This window comes from Antechinus flavipes, chromosome 5 (assembly GCF_016432865.1).
Source record: "Antechinus flavipes isolate AdamAnt ecotype Samford, QLD, Australia chromosome 5, AdamAnt_v2, whole genome shotgun sequence".
In the NCBI taxonomy this organism is placed as follows: domain Eukaryota; kingdom Metazoa; phylum Chordata; class Mammalia; order Dasyuromorphia; family Dasyuridae; genus Antechinus; species Antechinus flavipes.
The window spans coordinates 190,748,595-190,770,715 of record NC_067402.1 but is presented as its reverse complement, the minus strand read 5'-3'; the positions used below and the strand labels follow the sequence as shown (position 1 = coordinate 190,770,715).

The window sequence follows — 22,121 nt, the reverse complement described above, 5'->3', positions numbered from 1 at the left end:
AAACAACTAAGTTAATGTTGATGGATGGCCTAAATTTTTACTCTTAGCACTCTTTGACCAGTGCAGAGAATTCTGGATTTGGGCTTAGGAAGATCTGAGTTTGAATCCTACCTTTTTAGCTGAGCGATCCTGGGCAAGTCATTTAATCTCAGCTTCCTTATTTTAAATAAGGATAATAATAATATCTGTCTGCTAGGACAACATGTAAAAATACAAAATGTTTTGCAAACCTTAAAGCATTATATAAATGCTTGCTCTTTCCTGTAGAGGGTCACAGTCAATGAGTAAACTCTGGGTGAGGTATAAGACCCTTTAGCCCAGAGAGGATCTGCTAACAATGCCTGGTTCTGCTTCCCATCTCTCCTTAGGGCTCTCGGCCTTCCTGAGCAGTCAGGGGGTGGTGAAAACTTGTATTGTGATTGAAGCAGAGGGATACCAGGTGGCAAACTACATACAATAACAAGTTATTTATGTGGTCCCACGTGAGCAGTATATACTGTGCCCATGAGCAGTGTTTTTGTTACATAAGGGTAAGAGGGTATAAAAAGGGGAAAGTCCTTGAAATAAACAGACTCCATTTTCCCACCAGCCTCAGGAGTCCCACCTCATCCCTTTTCCATTAGGACAGTTTATTTTAATCACCCTGGCTGGGGGCTCTAGAAAGCAGGACACAATTTCCAACATTCTTTTTCCATCATTGAAAATGCACAAGGGATCATAAGAGAGTAACTAATATCAGCTTTTTGTTCCCTACTTCCTTACACTCTGCCTGGAGTTTGAAATCATGCTGACCTAACTTCACCTAGGAGGCAGGAATTGCATTTGGTGGTATTTTGAAAATTATGCATTCAGTGGGGGAAAAGAAAAAAAAAAGTGTAAAGAACATAAAACAAAAATGATCCTCAATCTTCTTTTCCTATGAAAGAATGTCCAGGCTGCAGTGTAAGGGAAATAAAGTGACAAGTGTCTGATGTCCTGAGGGAGGGAAAGGGAGATGTTACCTAAAAAACCTGCAGTCTAGAAAATACCAGGCCTTTTCTGGCTAGGCCCGACTTGTTCTGTCTTGGTCCAGGACCAGGGGAATGGTCCAGCGAGCTTGTAGGGCGTAATTCAGCGGCACGTTCCTATGAATTATATGTGTGAAGATGGGAGGGGGAGGAGGAGGAAGGAAGCGATGTGAAGAGGGAAGGAAATGGGATAGAGAAGGTGAAAAGGGGGAAGAGAGGAAGAGGAGAAAGATAGGGAAGAGGAGGAAAAAGGGAAGAAAGAAGAGATGAGGAGGAAGGAAAAAGGCGAAGGGGTAAGGAGGGGACAGAGGGAGGAGGAAGAGGTGGAGGTGATCCTACTGCCAGGTTCATGTGGCGAGGGAGGGGAAAAGAGGGAAAGGCAAGGAGAGGAGAAGAGAAGGAGGAAAAGGGGAGAGTGGAATGAGAAGAGGAGGGGGGGAGGGAGAACGGGAGAGACGAGAAAGAGAGGAGGAGGAAGGGGGCGCGGGGGTAGATCCTTGCTGGGCCCACACTTCGCAGCGTGCTTACTCATACAGCATAGTTCACGGTCAGAGGCTGTCTGGCTTTCACGCAGCACTCAGATTTCTCCCGCTCCATCGGATGGACCCAGGGATGCAGCGGCACATCAGCGGGTAGCCAGAACTGCAGCTAAACTCTCTCGTGCAGAGCCCAGCCTCACGCTCTCCTCATCTCGGCCTTCCGAGAACTTTATTTCCCATCAGGTCGTGGGGCGCCACGCACGCGCGTAGTGGCCTCAACCATGGCGACCGTGCTGTCCCGTGCGCTCAAGCTCCCAGGTAAGGCGAGGAGTCTCCAGGACCACCCCACCCCCGCCCGCTTCCCTCTCCCATCTCGGGCCCCTTCAGGTGGGGGCGGAGGAAGAGGAGGGAGGAAGACGAGCCGACCCTTGGGTCTCTCCTCAGGGGGGAGAAGGAATGGAGATCTGGGCTGAGGAAAGTGAAGGCAGCCGAAGCCGGTTCCTCAGGGTCGCGGGCGGCCGGTGGGTCCCGGGGGACTAGCATCTCCGGGTTCTCCTCACGGAGTGGGGGTCGGGAAAGGACCCTAGGAAATGGGGTACGTGTTTGAGAAAGCGTCTTGGTGGGATGTGCGCGCCGGGGAGCGTGCTGGGGCGAGCGGCGGGTGGTTGGTTTCTGCTGGCGGTGCTGGTGCAAGGGGCCGGCGGGTGCGGGCCCGCGCGAGGCACCTGCTCCAGCCTAAGCCCCAGCACCAGGGTCAGCACCCGCCCCCGCAGCTGCGGCACCAGCTCCGGCCCGGCCGCCACGCAGGACCCAGGCTGGATCCGAACTCCACGAACACCGGGTGTCCTGGTCCCCAGCAGTTTTTGTGGAGCTCGATGGCGGCTGGGGCTCCGAGTTAAGGTTTTTTTTTTTTTTTTTTTTTTTTTTAAACCTTCAGACGTAGGAGATGGAGAATGGGGGAGGGGGAAGGTGACAACTTGAAAACAAGTGTGGAGGCGTTCATTTCTATCCCCTTTGTCAGATGAGGTTCTGCCATCACGAAGAAAGTATCCCCGGAATTGATAGTGAAGATGGGGTCCCCTAGGAAAGGGTTCGGCGGTATAGGGCTGCTGGGCTTACAGAGTGAGCCCCCTACCACCCGCAGGATGAGACTGTGCTCTTCCTTTTCCTTGAACGGAAATAAATACATATGTAAACTCAAAAACCCGAGCATTTGTTTTGTCTCCGTGAAAGAAACACTTCGCTTCCAGAAAAGTAATTCAACTGTATGTATATTCTTAACTTTAAATCCGTCGTGGGAAAAGCAAATCCTCTCTCTGGGTTCATCAAAAAGCTTTTAGTTCTTTCATTTAACAGAAGGATAGGGTCCCGCACCAGGCTGGAGTTTGCAGCCTAATTTATGCAACCAAGTTTTATGGTCTTATCTCTGCAAGGGAGAGTTCTATTTTGTCTCCAAACTCTCCCTTTCACCTTAAGCCAGTCTTTTTTATGGGTACTTTCATCCTAGGTCACAAGGACGCTGGGATAATTATTAATGTCATATCTCTGAACATTTATGTAGAGACAAATTTCATGTAGTTTCATTGATAGAAGGAATGCAAGTCAGCCCTTTCTCTGCAACTTGTATTTTTATGAGTTATCTAGGATACTGAGAGGTTAAATGTATTGTCCAGAATCACATAACCAGAGGTAGGACCTGAAGCCACGTGGTGTTAGTCTTTGAGACTGCCTCGCTATTCACTGGGGCAACTAGGTGGTACAGTGGGAAAAGTTTTTTTTTTTTTTATTTTAATATCTTTTTATTGCTAGAACGCATGCCAGGGTAATTTTTTACAGCATTATCCTTTGCATTCACTTCTGTTCCAATTTTTCCCCTCCCTCCCTCCCTCCACCCCTTCCCCCAGATGGCAAGCAGTCCTTTACATGTTGAATGGGTTGCAGTATATCCTAGATAAAATATATGTGTGCAGAACCGAACAGTTTTCTTGTTGCACAGGGAGAATTGAATTCAGAAGGTATAAATAACCCGGGAAGAAAAACAAAAATGCAAGCAGTTTATATTCATTTCTCAGTGTTCTTTCTCTGGGTGTAGCTGCTTCTGTTCATCTTTGATCAATTAAGACTCTCTTTATCGAAGAGATCCACTTCCATCAGAATACATCCTCAAACAGTATCGTTGTTGAGGTATATAATGATCTCTTGGTTCTGCTCATTTCACTTAGCATCAGTTCATGTAAGTCTCGCCAGTCCTTTCTGTATTCATCCTGCTGGTCATTCCTTACAGAACAATAATATTCCATAACATTCATATACCACAATTTACTCAACCATTCTCCAATTGATGGACATCCTTTCATTTTCCAGCTTCTATCCACTACAAACAGGGCTGCCACAAACATTTTGGCACATACAGGTCCCTTTCCCTTTTTTAGTATCTCTTTGGGGTATGTACAGTGGGAAAAGTACAGAGAGACCTGAATTCAAATAAAACCTCAGGCACTTATTAGCTGTGTGACCTTGGGCAAGTCACCTAACCCAGTTTGCTTTAGCTTCTTCATCTGTAAAATGAGCTAGAGAAGGAAATGGCAAACCGCTTCAGTATCTTTGCCAAGAAAACCCCAAATGGAGTCACAGACAGTGACATGACTGAATAACTATCTACATCATACTGCTTCTCCTAGGAGGGACTAAATATACTGGGAAATTTAAATTTAGGAGGTAGCACATACTTTTATATGGTGAGTCTGATTGACTCTTTATGAATGAAGCTACCTACTGAATTATGGTTTGGTATCTTTCAAGGTCTAGAGATTAGGAATGAATGAATGAATGAAGCTTATATTATGAAGGCACAACTAAATGCTGAGACTATAGATATATTAAAAGAGACATTCCCTGCCCTCAATGAATTTGCATTCTAGTTGGAGGGCTTACACATAGGACAGATATGGCTAAGGAAGGGTAATGGAGTCAAAAAAGTTGGGATGGTGAGTAAATTTGAATCATAAGGTTTTTATGATTAAATGACTCTTTCCAGAAGTAATGGTCCTATTGATTTGAAGAATGATCTTAGGAAATGATAAAAAGTCAGTTAGGATGCATACTCAGGGCTCCATTGCAGAGTGACTTGTGGAAGCATAGTCAGAGACCTTGGGAGGGCTTAAATGTATTTGTCAGCCATGAGAATAGCACAATCACCAGGAGTTCCAAAATTGAATGACTTAACTCTTCCAGAACAGGGGAAAAGCTGTATCAGAAATATTCAGAATTTTTTCTTTAAATTCCCTTTTCTATGTCAGCATGGGTCATTGATGATCCTTGGAAGATATAGATATAGGAAAAGATATTGTTTCAGAAATTACTGTTCTCAATTCTCATCCTTAAGCCTGGGGCTAGGAGTCTCAGTGAAGTATTTAGTTTCAGAAACTTGGCCTTCTGACAAGGTACAAATCTTTGCCAAAGTCAATTTATTCTTCAGGCTTGTGTGTGGACAAGGCATATGGTTTAAAGCATTCAAGTGTGTCTTTTTTTTTTTTTTTTAAATCTAAAAACCAGTTGCTTTATGTTCTGAAGTACAGAGCTATTTTTTTATCAGTTTCTCCTTTATTATTATTATTATTATTTTGGTTTTTATCTGTAAAATAAATTGAAAATTTTTTTACACAATTCTTCATTTTTCATACTTTGGGGGGTAGTTAGCATGATGGTAGTTTAGAAATTCAGAGATTGTGGGCTGTAATTCTATGTACTTACCTGATCATTACCTCAGTTAATGCCTTTGGTTAAGGGAATTTGAGATAATGAGTTAATGTCAGACTCCAGAATCATAAGGATAAAAATTCTACTGATGGATCGTTCATCCATTAAACTTTCATTAAAGACAAGGAAAAAGGAAGATATTTGATTTATTGTCATATAATGAGTTTAATTAGCAACAAAGAAAATGTACTATTGGCATAATTAATCACCTAGTTCCTGATTTTCAGGGATATTTTAAGTGTGGGTGAGTGATTTTTTTGAGAATTAAGCATAACCTTAGTCCAAGTGCCACAAAAAACATTTAAAAATATATATTCTTAGCTGTACCTTTTGGTCCTCCAAACCTATTACCTTTTATGTATATTTTGTCACACTTTGATTTGTTTCCCCCAGAAATATTTAGGAAAGTTTTGTGCTTATACTTCCCTGTCTTCCTAACCTATTTATATCTCTTTCTATGTGTACTTTTGGGGCCTGCTCAATAAATAATACTCTTTAGTTGCTTTTTTTAGGAAGAAAATGAATCACAGTTTTTTTCTATGCTGTTATAGATTTGACTAGGTCACTAGATTATATCTTCTCCCCTACTTTATCAAGGAAAATCAAGTGATAATTTGGAGAAGTAAAGCTATAATTTAAGATTAAGTTTGGCAGAATAGAATCATTAAATGAACACAAAGTTTGAATTCAGCTTTGCCAATTAAGAACTATTTTGAACAAATCCTTCTATATCTTAGTGCCTTTAAGTCAAGTGTATAAGCATTTATTTAGCACTTTGTTATTATTAGTTTGTTTTTTCAGTTTATATTTCTTTTGACCCCATTTTTTTTTTTTTTTGGCTAAGATACTAGAATATTTTGTCATTTCCTTCTCTAGCTCAGGAAACTGAGGCAAACAAGGGAAATGATTTACCCTGGGTCACACAGGCAGTATAAGGTCAAACTCAGCTCTTCCTGACTTGGTACTTTACTTTACCAATTAACTGCACTATTAATGACAATATATTAAGTATTATGTGCCATACACTATCCCAGCACTAGGGATTCAAATAGAAGCAAAAAAAATAAATAAAAATAAAAAGGGTATGTGTGTGAGAGAGAGTTCCTACCCTTGAGAAGCTTAAATTCTAATTGTGAAAGATAACACATATAATAGTGCTAGGGTCAAAATAATATCAATTTGATATCAATTAGAGGCAGTGTTACAGTGGAAAGTACACTAGACTTTAAACTCAGAAATATAGATTCTCATTCTAGATGAAAAGCAGTGGTGGGGTAGGGGGAGGGAACGAGGAGAAGATGTTTATATCGGGGATGATGATGAAATCCTAGAATGAGAGTTGGCTGGGCTAGGCTTTTCCCCAAAACAGAGCTTCCTGAAGAAGTGGACAAGGGAGCCATATTGAGGAAAGGAGAAGGCAGGTGAAACATGATGGCAAAGGTGTGTTTTATTTTTAATGTCATCCTGTGAACCCTCAGAGAGTTCTCATTAATTTATGGCTCTCCTAATTTAGAATTTGCAATTTATTGTTTGGGCAGAAGTTTACCTTATACCATCTGAGGAAAAGAATTGATAAGTAGCTTTTAACTTTATAGTGAGCTTAAGAATTGTTTTTAAGGGCCACTTCAGTGGGAGACTTGTTTTTAAAAGAATGTATGTTGTTTATTAACATTTCCTTATTTGTTTATAAATAAATTTGTTTATAAAAAAAACTCCCTATTAGTTTTTATAAACCATCTAGCAAGTTATCAGTTACATTATATAAAAGTTTAAGAAAATGACCAACTAAATTTCTGAGTGATTTGGCAATATAGGCTGCTTATTAACCAGAATGATCTTTTTTAGAGTGAATTGGTGAGATCTCACTGTATTTTGTAGGTAATCAAAGAATTCAGTGGAACCTTAGAGGTGATGGAGTCTCAGTTGAGATAATTGAATTCCAGATTAAGTTACTAGATTGACTCCAGGAGCTAGTCAGTGATAGAGCTAGACTCAGAATTCCTATTTCTGGGTCTATAGTCTAATGCTCTTTTTGCTATAACACTGCCTCTAATCAGTGATATCAAAGTGATTTTATTTTGATCCTAGTACTAATTTAGCTTGAATTTAAAATGTGAGAAATTTTCTTCTGAATGCTGCTTAAAATGTAGCCTTTTAATTAAAAAAAAATGCTCTTTATCACAAAAGGCACATAGGATCTTACCATACTAATCTTATTCCCTACAACAACAATCAACACATTAATATATTTATATATAATAAATCAATTATCAAGCATGAATCCTGAGCAAGTACATACACATAAATACGTGTGTGTGTGTATGTGTGTGTGTGTATAAATAAACATTTAAAAGTTTAATCTGTTTCCAGTCTGTCCTTCCAGGATTATTTCACATTATTCCTTTCTGCATATTCTATCTATCAGAAAATCATTCTCCTTGTTGTTCTCTGTATATGACATTCCAACTTTTATCTCTGCAAAGGCTGTCCCTCATGCTTGGAATGCCTTACCTTGTTGTGAGTTGTTGTGAGGTCAAGTGATATTTGTAAAAGGCGAAAGATTGTACAATCTGGAGAGAAACTGGAGAATAAGTGAGATATTTGTAAAGTGTTTAGTGCAGTGTCTGGCATATATAGATAATAAATAAATATATAGGGGCTAGGATCCTGTGCCTCATTCCTCCTTGCTAGCATGACTCCCAGCTGCTACTTCCCCTTTTCTTCTCCCCGTCCCCTACCCTACCCAACCTTGGCTGGCTGCTGCTGCCTGCAGCATGGTTTTTGCCATGTCAGCTTCCAGAAGAATAATTACTTTGCTTTGCTGCTGCCATCATTTGTTTCCAGCAGGTGCTAGAGTTATCTTGTCATTGTTTGTTTCTCTCTCCACAGATGACTAGGGTTCCTAGCTTCCCATGGTCCTCTTTCTTCATGCTTTAGAAAACTGCTTCATGATTTGCTTTCCTCCCCAGATATCAATCACTTAGTGAGATTCTCTTCTATATTATCTTCTCTGAAATTAGCTTGGCTGGTGGTCATCATCCATCCTGGGACATATAATAAAGGCCTTGAAAGCTTGGTGGGACCTGCTTATATTCTTCTGGCAGGAAGCAGAGTGGCTCTAGGTCAGAGCAAAGCATAGAGAGTAGCACCATATATACTTGCCTGTATACACTTTTGCTTTCATTTTAAGTTAATCCCATTCATTCATTTTATAGTTTAGCCAAACTGGCCTAGCTTTTTGACCTACACATGACACCATCTTTTATTTCAGTGCCTTAGCACAGGCTCTTTTGCATATGTGGGAACCACTTTCTTCTCACTTTTACTTCATAGAATCCCTTTTTTTCTTCAAGATTTAGCTCAAGCACCGACTTGCATATGGAACCTTTCTTAATGCTACCAACTATTAGTGCTTTCTCAGTTACTTTGTATTAACTATCTTGTATTTATTTTCTTTTTATTTACTTAGTTCCTTATATTTACATGTCCTTGTTTTGTTTCCTATTAGAATAAGAACAAGGATTGTTTCATTCTTTGTATTTGCCTCCCCAGTGCCTAGTATTTGTTATTCAATTATTTTAGGCATGTCCAACTCTGTGACCCCATTTGAGTTTTTCTGGGCAAAGCTACTGGAATAGTTTGCCATTTCTTTCTCCAAATTATTTTACAATTGAGGAACTGAGGCGTTTAAACAGGGTTAAGTGACTTGCTCAGCCAGTAAGAATCTGGGACTAGATTTGAATTCAGAAAGATGAATCTTCCTAACTCTAGGCCCAGTAGTCTATCCGTTTTATTACTTAGCATTTCCTAGTGTCTAGCATAGTACTTGGCAAATTAGTAGGTGCTTAATAAATGCTTGTTTACTGATTGATGTACAAGAGGCAGTAAAGAAAGCTTGTGTTCAAGTATTGTCTCTGACAAATATTGGTGGTATGATCTTAGGCAAGGTGTCGCTGTCAGTACTCTAGACTTTTCTTTAGGATTCTAAATTGCAGAATAATTGCCATTATGAATTAGTGGAAAGATTTTCTCACTTCATACATCAGTGAAATCACTGGTTTGGAACATAAATGAATACATTCTTCAAAAAGCTCAGAGTTCATCTGGGGTTTATCGTTTTCTTTTTAATCCATGATGACAACTCTCTCTGTCCTTAGGGAAGAAGAGTCCAGATTTAGGGGAATATGATCCTCTTACCCAGGCTGACAGTGATGAAAGTGAAGATGATCTTGTTCTCAATCTAAAGCAGAAAAATGGGGGTGTTAAAAATGGAAAGAGCCCCCAGGGAGAAGGGCCAGACCCTGACTCAGATGCAGAAGGAATTGGGCCTGCCAAGCAACATTTGTCAGAAGTCACCACTGAAGGTTATCCTTCACCACCTCTTGGCAATCTGGAGCAAAAGACAGCATCTTCACTTGTGTCTCATGTACGCACATTGATCTTCTTGCTCACCGTCCTGATTTCAATGATCCTGGTTCTAGTATGTGCCTTTCTGATCCCTTGTCCTCCCAGAGATCTGCAGAATATGTGGAGTCGCCATTTGGGCCCAGAAGGAGGTGAGTAGCACTGTTTCTAGCTTTCTAGAAACTTTATGGTGTTCCTCATTATCTCATGATTCTTCAACCAAAATTAATTTATATTTATTCTAATTGTTACAAAACTCTTAAAAAAACTTTTATTTTTTTTTGGTAATAAGTAGAGGGATTTGGGGTAGGTGAAACTAACCTAATGGTTTTTATTTTTTTGTGTGTGTGGCAGACCTGTGTCAGATATTGGAATAAGGCTTACTATTTATTGAAGGGGTTGGGAGCTGGATCTAATATTCCATTGGTGCATGGAGCTTAGGGGCAGAAGGCTTCTTCTACCAGTGCAGCTCAGTACTTTCTCTGAATCGTGTAGTCTAAGAGAGTTGCCTGATTATAATACTGTAGCACAATATAATAGTAATAATAACCACATTTATACAGTAATGTTACAATTATGATTTAATCTTCATGTGAGGTAGATAGATGAGGGAAAATCTCAGAAAGGTAAAATTTGTTTTACTCAAAGGACAGGTGTAAATAGGATTTGAACTTGGGGCCTCTGACTCCAAGTCTGGTACTTTTTTCCACTGCAAGCTGGGGAATTATTGCCCTACAGTATCTTTGTTCAGTTTGAGAGGTCTGGAGTAGATTCTAAGAGGAGGACGCACTTATAAGTGCACCAGTGCAGTGGAATGCCATAGAAAGGTAGATTTCTAATGAGAAGTAAAACCCAAGGCCTGATCATCCAAGGACAAGTCCCCCTTGTAGAAGGCACTTGGCCAACTCTATAAAACATGATGTAGTCTTCTTTGCTTTCTGTCTAGCCATATAGGCTAGGGTGGTGCACACTGAGTGGTTAATATGCCACTTGCTGTATTGCCTAGAGCCACCCCAGCAGTGTCTGTGTTTCAAACAAGCTTAGAATAGTTAGACAGAAGATTGTAGATTAAAAAAAAAGTTATGTATTTTCTTATAAGAAAAGTTAAGATGTATCTCGATTCCTGGAATTATTTTAATACAGAAACTACTTAATTTTTCCTTTCAAGGTGAATCCTTGTATTCTTCCTAAGTGGTATTGTAATGCCGGAGAAGCTGAGGTAGGAGAGAGATTAGAGAGTTTTAAATATTTTATTAATGGGAGAGTATAATTGACTGGACAGAACTCTCGTCTCAAATTATCCAGTCAGACAGAGATAAAGATATACTGGGACCAAGGAATATATGTTGGTCCCAGGACTGGAGGAGACTGTCATCTCAAAGAATCCAGCATCCAGCCGCCAGCCTCCAGCCTCCAGCAATGAATGGAGAAACCCCAACTTCTTAAATATCTTTTCTTTAAACAAAGGAAGGGGTAAGAAGCGCGGGAAAACTGTCAGGATAGGGGAGGCCATAAATCCTAAAAACCCAGAGACAGGATGTCTGAATACACAGAGATAAAGATGTCAGTGAGGTATCTTGGAATATTTTAGAGGGATATTGTAAATTCTTGAGGACAGAAAAGAGTCAGGAGGTCTACTCTCTTGTTTATCTTGCTAACAGTTTATAACCTTAGAGCAAATAGTCCTCAGTCTTAATGGACCAGAGCGGGGAGTTTACTTAGGAGATTGAGACAGAACAGTTAAAGAAACTGAGACAAGGGAAACTAGTACAGGGAAACTGAGTCAGGACAGTTAAAGAGAATTGTGGCATAATATTCCACACTCTCTCTCTCCTAAATATTCAAACCTTTGAATCTTAGCACCTTCCTCTAGATACCTAGGAGGTCTTAGCACCATAATTTTGACCAACCCAAAATAAAACTAGAAAAATGTAAGGACTCATTTGGCAAGAGCAAGTCTCTCCCTGATAACCCCAGAGTTAACAGCTGTATAAAGGCTCCCTTGTTGCAAGCATGTCAGGTCCTCTACAGTTCTCGAGCATCATCTCAGCCAGAGAATCCAGTTTGAGATGGACAGTTAGGTCTGTGGTCATTTGTGCACTTAACTAACAGCAGGGCTCAAGGGCTCATTCAAAGGGCAACCCACTCCAGGGGAGAAGGGTAAGGCTTGGAGTAGCTTCAGCTGTCCCCACCCAGAGCTGCTGCTACTAGAATACAGATTTCTGAGCAGATTATGCACAGTTAGACCATCAAGGCAGGCAAACCCTAAACTTTTTAGGTGCCTCATGCCAAACTTCAAGGTCCTTTGAACTTCTGAAGTAGTAATTAATGAACTGGGGTTACAGGACTGAAGAAAAACAGATCAGAGAGACTGCCAGTCCCAGAACAGGTGTCTGATTTCTAAAACTTTTCTTAAAAAATAATCCCCAAAATTGAGTCTGCCAGGGCAATTTTAACAAAATAAGGGATTCTAAAGCTAAAGCATCCAAATTCAGTCTGACCTAGTGAGTTAGGGGGTGGGGCAGAAATGCTTAAGGCAAAGTGAATAGGAGCTAGGGGTTCCCATTCTTTCAGGTATATTGAAAAAAATACCAGTTTCCCCAATGTTCTATCTCTTCCTCCCCCCTTTTTTTTCTCACGGAAAGGAATTGTCAAATGACCATTCCACATTTAAAGCCCAAAAGTGAATCAAAATCCCTATACATAACAGACTAGTACAGTAGCATTTCCTAAAATGCCCTCAAACATAACAGCAATAATCACAGAGTTTTTAACAAATCCCATCCCAAATCTTAAACACACAGTAATAGATGGTCCAGGCAAGGTTTAACAGTCAGTCATCAACCATTCCCAAAATCCCTCATATCAGTCCAACGTACATTAGATGCAGGGTCCAGTCCATTGTCTCATTTAAAAAAAAACTGCTGCTCCAGGCTGTGAAGTGATAGGGGGCTCTCATTCCATGCAGAGTGGGTGTGCCATGCTGACAATCAAAGCTGATCCAAGCTGATCCAGGTTCCAGAAGCAAGTCAATAACTGTAATTTCACCAAAATCTAGAACAAAAACATAAATCTAACAAGTAAAGATTAGATCAGTCTCAGATAGAAAGACTCAGTTCACCAGACTGTTGCAAAATATGAGGAGGCCAAAATAAATTGGCCAGCAGTTTCCTATGTGAAGAGATGAGTTTGCTTTACAGGCCAAGCAAACGGGTGCAGTCCCAAGTTGTAACATCAGTGAGGTCTCACAGAGCCCTATAAATTGGCCTCTTATCATGTAGAAACCTTAAAGAAACAAAACACAAAATCCAGTAACAGGCAGATGACCAGGCTAAATACTTAGTTGCCCAAACATTTAGGACACAATGATTACATATAACCAGACTGAAAATAGCAAGGCATGACATAATTGAACTGCATTAACAGTTTCTATTGACCATTGCTCTGATCATAGAGATCAGTTACAGAAGGAAAAATGCAAGAACATAACATAACACAAGCAGTCAAAACTCAACCTTCAGCACATACAGGATAAAATAGCCTTAACCCAGTTTTATTCCAGTCAATCGTCTCAGTAACTGTCAGAGGGTGGAGCTTTAAAACTCCCAAATAGCATTAACTAATTAACTTTAAGCCCAATAAATTTTACCTCCAATAACAGATGCCATTAATCAAATTTCTGATAACTCCTAAACAAGTATTTATCATAACCTTACAGTAATAACAGAAAGAAATTTTGCCTCAGTAAGTTCACAACTTAGAACAATTATTATATCTAGGTAGATGTTACATGAGTGAACATTATACATACAAATCATTTTGCTTTTAAAACACCCAATACACCGAAAAACATCCCAAATTTCATATTGTCCATAACAGAAACATTTTCAAAAGGACAAAGAAAAAAACTACTATTTTCAGAGGCCCTTTAAATAACCTCAGGATGATTCAATACAATCAATTTAAACTTATACAAAAGACCCAATTCCACATAAAAGAATTCAAGAAGTTTTTTTAACATAGCAATTAAACTTTTAGAAATATTCCTACCAAAGTATGGATTACATTTATGACCATATCTCTTAACCAAGAAAACATTTAAGTATCAAGAAACAAATATTCAATCAATTAACCTAAAAGTAAGCATGCCCTTAAAGATCAGTTTGCTGCACTGACTGTAATCAGATAAGAAAAAAAAAAAAAACAAAAAAAAAAAAAAAAAAAACCAAAAAAAACGCAGGAACAGACTTAGAGAGGAGAGTGGAGGAGAGGATTCCACGTGGCTACACTTCCCCCACTCCTGCCCCCTAGAAAAAACTTCCCTTAGGTTCCCTACTCAATTTCCTACATGGGGATCCTTTTCAAGATTTAGCCCATCAGTTTCCCAACATCAGGTTTCTTCCCAAATCCACCCATTTCCAACTTTCTCTTTCTCCCTGGCTACAAACTTGAACAATCTCCTTAAAGAACTTTCCTACTAGATGCTCCTTTGGTAAAGTAGCAGAAGACAGTGGGGGTGAATGGCTCCCTCCCCCCACCTCTTCACCTACTCCCCGAAGTCTTTCTTTCACCTTCCTAAAACCATGCAAACCTCTAATTGCCCCTTCTAATCAGTCCTTCCTAAATCACCTGCATTCCTCTTTCCTTTTCCTTCAAAAGCCTGTAAGATTCACACTATAGTGAATAGCCCAAACCTACACAAAACCCATACATGTCCAGCAGAGCTGGATTTAAAGTATAACTTATGTTAACAAATAACTCAGTATATTTCAGAAGGTAACAAACTGAATCAAACTAAATACAGCTGTTTTAAAAAGTTCTTTCTTTTCTTTCCCACCACATTTCTTCTAACAGCTATTAGCCTCTTATCTCCAGAGCTTTTTATTTTATAAGCTAAGCTTGAATTTTATTGCTCTTTACTCTAGTAAGCTTTTGTTTCAAGGGGAAAAAAAAAAAAAAAAAAAACTTTCCTGTCCATTTAAAATAGCTAAATTCCATTTACTTACAAAATTAGTACAACAGGTTAAAAAAATTTAAAATCACAAGCAATTTTCCCTTAATCATTGTTCTTAAAACTTAACAAAGCTTTTACATCAGCAAAAACAGACTAGGGGCTTTTTCCAGGACTCCACCCTCAGAGAGAAGTTTGTTTCACCTTGAATTCCCTTTTTTCCCTTCCAGAATCCAAAGGGGCTTCTGTGAACTTGCAAGCCCGTTTAGTGCTTTTCTCTGTCTTCACAAAGAATATCTAGATATTCCATTCAAATTTCTTTTCTTTAAATGTTAGCACACTCCTCTTCAACATATATATATAAACTTTCCGAACTTTCAAATACCTTTCTTTTTTTTATTTTTATTTTTTAAAAAATAATTTATTTATTTATTTATTTTTTATTATAACTTTTTTATTGACAGAGCCCATACCTGGGTAATTTTTTTTTAAAACTTTTTATTGACAGAACCCATGCCAGGGTAATTTTTTTACAACATTATCCCTTGCATTCACTTCAGTTCCAATTTTTCTCCTCCCTCCCCCTGCCCCCTCCTCCAGATGGCAAGCAGTCCTTTATATGTTAAATAGGTTACAATATATCCTAGATACAATATATGTGTACAGAACTGAACAGTTCTCTTGTTGCACAGGGAGAATTGGATTCAGAAGGTATAAATAACCCGAGAAGAAAAACAGAAATGCAAGCAGTTTATATTCATTTCCCAGTATTCTTTCTTTGAGTGTAGCTGCTTCTGTCCATCCTTGATCAAGTGAAACTGAATTAGCTCTCTTTATTGAAGAGATCTACTTCCATCAGAATACATCCTCAAACAGTATCATTGTTGAGGTATATAATAATCTCCTGGTTCTGCTCATTTCACTTAGCATCAATTCATGTAAGTCTCGCCAGTCCTCTCTGTATTCATCCTGCTGGTCATTTCTTACAGAACAATAATATTCCATAACATTCATATACCACAATTTACTCAACCATTCTCCAATTGATGGGCATCCATTCATTTTCCAGCTTCTATCCACTACAAACAGGGCTGCCACAAACATTCAAATCCCTTTCAATCTATTTTTTCATTTCTTTTTTTGTTCCTTTCTCTCCCTTTTCTCCCTTTTTCTCACAGGCTGCTGCAGTCAGCCAGAGACAGAAGGAAAGAGAAAGATTTTTCAAACTTTTTGATATTTTTTAAGCTTGCAACACAGAGGCTGAATTCTTATCTCTTACAAGCTTGCTAACTTTTAACACAGACACACACAGACACACGTGGAGCTCCATTTTACTAAGTACAGTTGCAATGTTGTTCTTAAAAATTTCCAACCAACAAAATAGACAAATCACACAGAACATAGAACACACATCACACAGACTACACAGTTCCAACATTAAACAAACATATAACATATACCCAGAGGATATTTTCCAGCGTACCAGAAAATACCTGTCTCAGAACTTTTAAACCCGTTGGTATTTATTCTGAGACCAGGTTGCTAGCAACAAACCAGACCAGAACCAGAATAACCAGAACCAGAACCAGATGGTACCCCAAAAGGTACCCAGACAGATTTACTTTCCCAAATGCCGAATTGATTTTGTTGTCCACTGTAGGCCGGACTGAGGCTGAAGAACTGCTTCCTTTTCCCCCGAAGGCTCTGGAAGGTCTTTTCCCAAGGAATAGACCCAGGTCCTGAGCCTTCTCAGACCTAGGTGGAGACTGAGAGTCTCTAATCCCTAATCCAGTTTCTATCATCTCGGGGGGACGTCCAAAATGTAATGCCAGAGAAACTGAGGCAGGAGAGAAATTAGAGAGTTTTTAATATATTATTAATGGGAGAGTATAATTGACTGGACAGGACTCTTGTCTCAAATTATCCAGTCAGACAGAGATAAAGATATACTGGGACCAAGGAATCCATGCTGGTCCAGGACTGGAGGAGACTGTCATCTCAAAGAATCCAGCCTCCAGCAATGAATGGAGGAACCCCAACTTCTTAAATACCATTTCTCTAAACAAAGGAAGGGGTAAGAAGCGCGGGAAAATTTTTGTCAGCATAGGGGAGGCCATAAATCCCCAAAACCCAGAGACAGGATGTCTGAATACACAGAAATAAAGATGTCAGTGAGATATCTTGGAATATTTTAGAGGGATATTGTAAATTCTTGAGGACAGAAAAAGTCAGGAGGTCTATTCTCTTGTTTATCTTGCTAACAATTTATAACCTTAGAGCAAATAGTCCTCAGTCTTAATGGATCAGAGGGGGGCGTTTACTTAGGGGATTGAGGCAGAACAGTTAAAGAAACTGAGACAAGGGAAACTAGTACAGGGAAACTGAATCAGGACAGTTAAAGAGAACTGTGGCATAACAGTATCTTAGCGGGGTATCTGTGGTGTGGAATACCTTCCTACATATGGGATTAATGTATCTTTTTCTGTTCTTTGTGCATCCTGACTAGCAAGGTGGCCCAATTAAAAAGTAGGAGGGAATCTCTTTGTAGATTGGGTTGAAAAGGACAGAGAGAAGCTTTCTATATCTTATCTTAGACTATTACTGTTTCTTCCCCCTCAGACTTAGTGAATAGTGTAATAATTTCTAATGGTTTCCACGCGGCATTTTGTCCTGATCTTAAGAGACTGAATTGAAACTGCTTTTTTTGAAAGATACACATGACTTGATGGTTATCACATCTGAAGGTTTCTTCTCATTTCTTCTCATAATTGACCTCTCTGCAGCATTTGACTCTGTTTGTCACCTTTTTCTTTTGAATATTCTTTCCTCCGAGTTTTCATGACATTGTTTTCTCTTGGTTTCTTCCAACCTGACTACTTCTTCTCTATCTCCTTTGCTGATCAATCATCCATGTAATGCCCTCCTAACTGTGAACGTGCCCCAAAGTTTTGCCGCTCTTTTCTTTACTCTCTTAATTGGTAACCTCAGGAGTCCTTCTTGGTTTAATTACCATTTCTATGCAGATGATTCTCAGACCTAAGTACTTAGCATTAGTCTCTCTACTAAGCTCCATTTCAAACTATATGTTCCACATACATTTAAAACTTTGCCCATCTGAAGCAGAACTTTTTAACTGTTCCCCAAACTCATTCCCCTCCCAGAATTCTCTATTTCTGTTTAGGGTAACTCCATTCTTTCAAGTACTCAGGTTTGCAATTTTGGTATTACCTTTGACTCTTCTTGAAGCAGGAGGGAACTGTTTCCTTTACTATAAATTATGGTCCCTTTAAGATTATCATTCTAAGATTGTGTCTCCTTTGATCAGGATTTCCCAAGCTCCAAGGAGTCCGAGACAGAGTCCAAACCTTTCAGGATGAGTGAATCAATTCCCATAGAAATTCTAAATTCTCATTCATTTGAGGAATCCTGACCTGAGCTGTCTCAGCCTGGTCTGATCCGCTTTAACTGTCCCAGCCCCCACCAAGATACCCAATGTAACAACTTCCCTCAACTAAGGTCTTTGCAGATGGGCCTAGGTAGCTTGAGCTCTCTGTCACTCTCAGCTGCCAGGATCCTTTTACCCACTGAGAAAGTATTCTCAGTGCCAAAACTCCATTTCCCACTAGAAACTGATTTCTATCCAACAATAAACTTTAATTTTGCAACTCATAATTTGGGAACGAGTGAATTCTTTCGCTCCTAAGCATGCGGCCAATTTTAAGGGGATTCTTAACAACTCTCTTATTGCCACTAACCTCTTGACTACCAGGAATTGAGACCACTCAAACTGCATCATTCTCTCTCCCTCACGCCACATATGTTTTGTAACTATTGATAAATCTTGTTTCTCTTTCCATGACATTTCGTGAAACTGTCTTTTCTCTGCTCAAATGACCACCATTCTAGTGTGAGGTCCTTATTATTTCTCACCTGGACCATTTAATTGATTTCCTTGCTTCAAGATTCTCCCTTCCAATGTATTTTCTACACAATAATTTAAGTGATTTTTCTAAAGCACAGGTCAATAAACCTACTCCCCTGCTCAATTAAACCATTGACTTTTTGTTGCTTCTGTGACCAAACATAAATTCCTCTGCCATTGAAAACTCTTGATCACCTAGCTCCAACCTACATTTCCAGCCATATTATACATCACTCCCTTTCTTTAACTTTACAACCTGGCCACACTGACTTTACTGTTGTTCATCAAACATGCCATGGCTTTGATTCCTTCTCATACAAGGTATGTACTCCTTCCTTACTGCTGCTTCTTAGAATCCCTTGTTTCTCCCCCTCCCCAAGACTTTGTTCAAGTATCACATTCTACTTGAAGTCTTTCCTTATTTCCTCAGATATTACTGACCTTTCCCCTCCCAATTATTTTGTATATTATTTGTGTACATATTGTCTTGCTGATAGAATATAAGTTCCTTTATGAAGTTTATTTCATTTTTGTTTTTGTATCCCAAATGCCTAAAAGAGTGTCTTATAGTAGGCATTTACTTGTTGATAGATTTGCTAAGCATCTTCTTTTCTTTTTCAACCTAATAGGTGGGAATTTGTCTCCACTGGAACTGGTTGATGTGAATGGTGATGGGTTGCCTGATGTCCTGCTTTCTTTTGTGAACTTAAAAAATGAAAGTATGATAGGTAAGAGAAATGATCCTGAATTTACTTAATTTGGAAAGTTTTTGGAAAACTTAATGCTTTTGATATGTTTCTCTCCATATGGCTGCAACATTCATTAAAGAGGATTAGAACTATATAGTTTGTGAAACTATATAACTTTTATTTGTGTTTGAGGTGGTAGTAATCCACTGAAATTTCTTGTGCTGAGATATTTATTTGGGGTTCCCATTTGGTGTTCATCAAAAGTATGAAACTTTGAACTTTGTTTTTGTTTAGAAATTTGTTTAACATTTTTTTTTTTTTGCAATGTACATAAACCGTTTGAGTAGAACTAGAGTATGAAAAAAACTCCAGCCTTCAGTCGGGAGGCATAACACTTATTTATTGTAGTTATTGCATAGTTTTGTTCTTTGTTTTTAATTTAGAAAGTGGATCAGTGAAGTATTTTATTATTTACATAAAAATATGATTGAGTTTTTAAAAATTTATCTATGGTTCTTCCTTATTTTTTCTTTGCTTTAGCAGTTCTCCATTCAGAAAATATTTTCCTTACTAGCTTTTTATAGCTCATAAGCAAGGTAGCTTCCAGCTTTTTGAGATTCCATACTGTTAGAATCATAGTAATGATCCTTTAAGACATGAATAAAATCATTAGTTTAAGGCCCATTAGATCCAACTAGCTTTACTCTGATCCATACTTATGGATACATTGCACTCACACCCTTGGCCAGCTGCCTCATAAATATGTGCTATTCATTGATCACAAGAGAGATGAGTGAAAGCTTATAGATGGATAAATGCCAACCCATCACCAGTCCTAGACAAACAATTCAGAGCACTCATAGTAGATCAATAGCATTGTTTGTTTTCATGAAGAGCTTTGTTATTCACAGATGAATAAGTGTCACAGTCTCCCTTTTGTAGGAGAAATTGTCTTCAACTGTTATTCAAATCTTATTGTTTAACTTTTCACATATTTTTTATCTTAACCCCCCCCACCCCACTCCACCCCCCTGCCCCCAAATAGACTGTTGGGGAAAGGATGATTTTCTTATACTTTTTTGGGATATATACAACACTAATAGGTAACTGTTCTCTACCTTTTTCCTATGTATCTTTAGGTGTCCCTAAGCCCCAGGCCACTCTTCTAGCTCTTTCAGGGGTAAATGGTAGCACTCTTTGGACCAGTTCTCTTGCAGAGGAGGCACAAAGTTTGCAATGTTCTGGGCTTACTCCAGTAGATACAGCAGAAGCCATCTGTCTTGTGACTGGAATATCCAAGCTGCTCAGTGCACTCAATGCTACTTCAGGTAAAAATGAAATGTTACAGAGAAATAATTATGAGCCATGAAAATAGGTTAGATCATTCTAGTAGGGAGTGGGATCCTTGCCCTCCTCCATGATGGGAAGTTTGATTTCCTTATACAAAAGACATATTTTACAGGGTATAGAACAAGAAATTAGAGAATATTGAACAAAACTAATTCAGATTTAGCTGTTTTGTTTAGTTTGAAACAAAAATATACTATTCTTCAAACAAAAAGTGCCCTGAGAACTTTGATTTACATATTGCTGCAAACTCCCTCATTATTTTTTCTCCAAAGACAACCAAGTTTTATAATGTCAGAATTGGCACATAGGAGTTGATGCTTAAACACATAATTTAGCTACTTAAAATGTATAAAGAAATCAAGGTTTGTTAAGCCATGCCAATTTGGTTATTTATACAATTGCTTTTATGTGCTTGTTTAGCCAGAAAGGCTGAAGTGCATGGAAAATAATTAAATAATGATATATGCTACAAGACTTATTTATATTCTACTTATAAAATGCATACTTGAAGCACTTTTTTTCATTGGATTTTGCCTCCCAGGTAAAGTTTTGGAATAAAACTAATAAACATCTATTATATGTGATTTATGAAGTGATATAGCTAGATTTTTAGCAATTGAATAATTTGTAAATTTAGGTGAGTATTATTCCCTTTTCAAAGTAGTCACCTCAGGGAGCTGTATGTTTGTAGTTATTAAAATTCCACTTATGGAATTACCTGTCATGCATTCTTTTCAATGTCCTCAGATTTTTGTTCATGAGTGTATAGTTGATTTTTGGAAAAAACTTAAAAGAAACCAAATCTAGTGAGTAAAATGGGTGATCAATCCAGGAAATGCAAATTTTGGTTAAAAATATTGATGTTCTTGTATATGATTCCTATGCTGTCTTTGAAGGCAATCTCCAGTACTTTTTCTGGTATTTGCTTAAGTGTCCTTGTGGTAAAGATAAAGAATAGGTTTTCAGAATAATTTCCCCTAATCCTCATTTATAGGACAAGCCACACAACAAACCACTTGCAACCCCAAAATCCCCTCAGAAAAAAATTTCCCAGGCTGATTGCAGCTACTTTTTTTGGAACACACACACACACACACACACACACACACACACACACATTTATTTATTTATTACATTGCCTGGTTAGTTATATATATAAATATATATTTAATACATTGCCTTGTTAGTTAAACAAATTTCCCACATTTACATGTTACCTATTAAATGAGGAAGAGGCAAGGAAGGTGGCTCTTTTTTTTCTTCCAACTCAGTTTTTTTCTTCTTTGGGAGATGAAAGGTCTGCTAATGCAAAGTTGCATCAGTAATTAGTCTGCTTGTCCTCCCATAGGCAAAGCCATTTGGACTCTAAATCCAAGCCACTTGTCCAGTGGGACTTTGGTCGCTCCAGCCGTGGTGCTGCCTGATTTGGATGATGATGGAGTTAGAGATCTTATGATTCTGACTACTGGGCTCTTACAGGTATGGCCTTAATTAGCTGAACCTCATTTTTGAAGGAGTTTTACCATAGAAGTACCTCAATGTGGGTTTGTCATTTCCTAG

General features: G+C 38.7%; 1 protein-coding gene across 1 annotated transcript in view; it reads left to right on the top strand.

The window, feature by feature from the left end:
* Positions 1–1,115: 1,115 nt before the first annotated feature.
* The window catches only part of FAM234B (family with sequence similarity 234 member B), a 36,403-nt gene continuing 15,397 nt past the window's right edge, over positions 1,116–22,121 (top strand). Inside the window, exons 1-6 of the mRNA XM_051961282.1 lie at positions 1,116–1,300; positions 1,582–1,804; positions 9,403–9,801; positions 19,152–19,250; positions 20,351–20,539; positions 21,910–22,040. Coding sequence (XP_051817242.1) covers positions 1,768–1,804; positions 9,403–9,801; positions 19,152–19,250; positions 20,351–20,539; positions 21,910–22,040 — 855 coding nt within the window. The 5' untranslated portion in view covers positions 1,116–1,300; positions 1,582–1,767. The remainder of the gene's footprint in view (positions 1,301–1,581; positions 1,805–9,402; positions 9,802–19,151; positions 19,251–20,350; positions 20,540–21,909; positions 22,041–22,121) is intronic.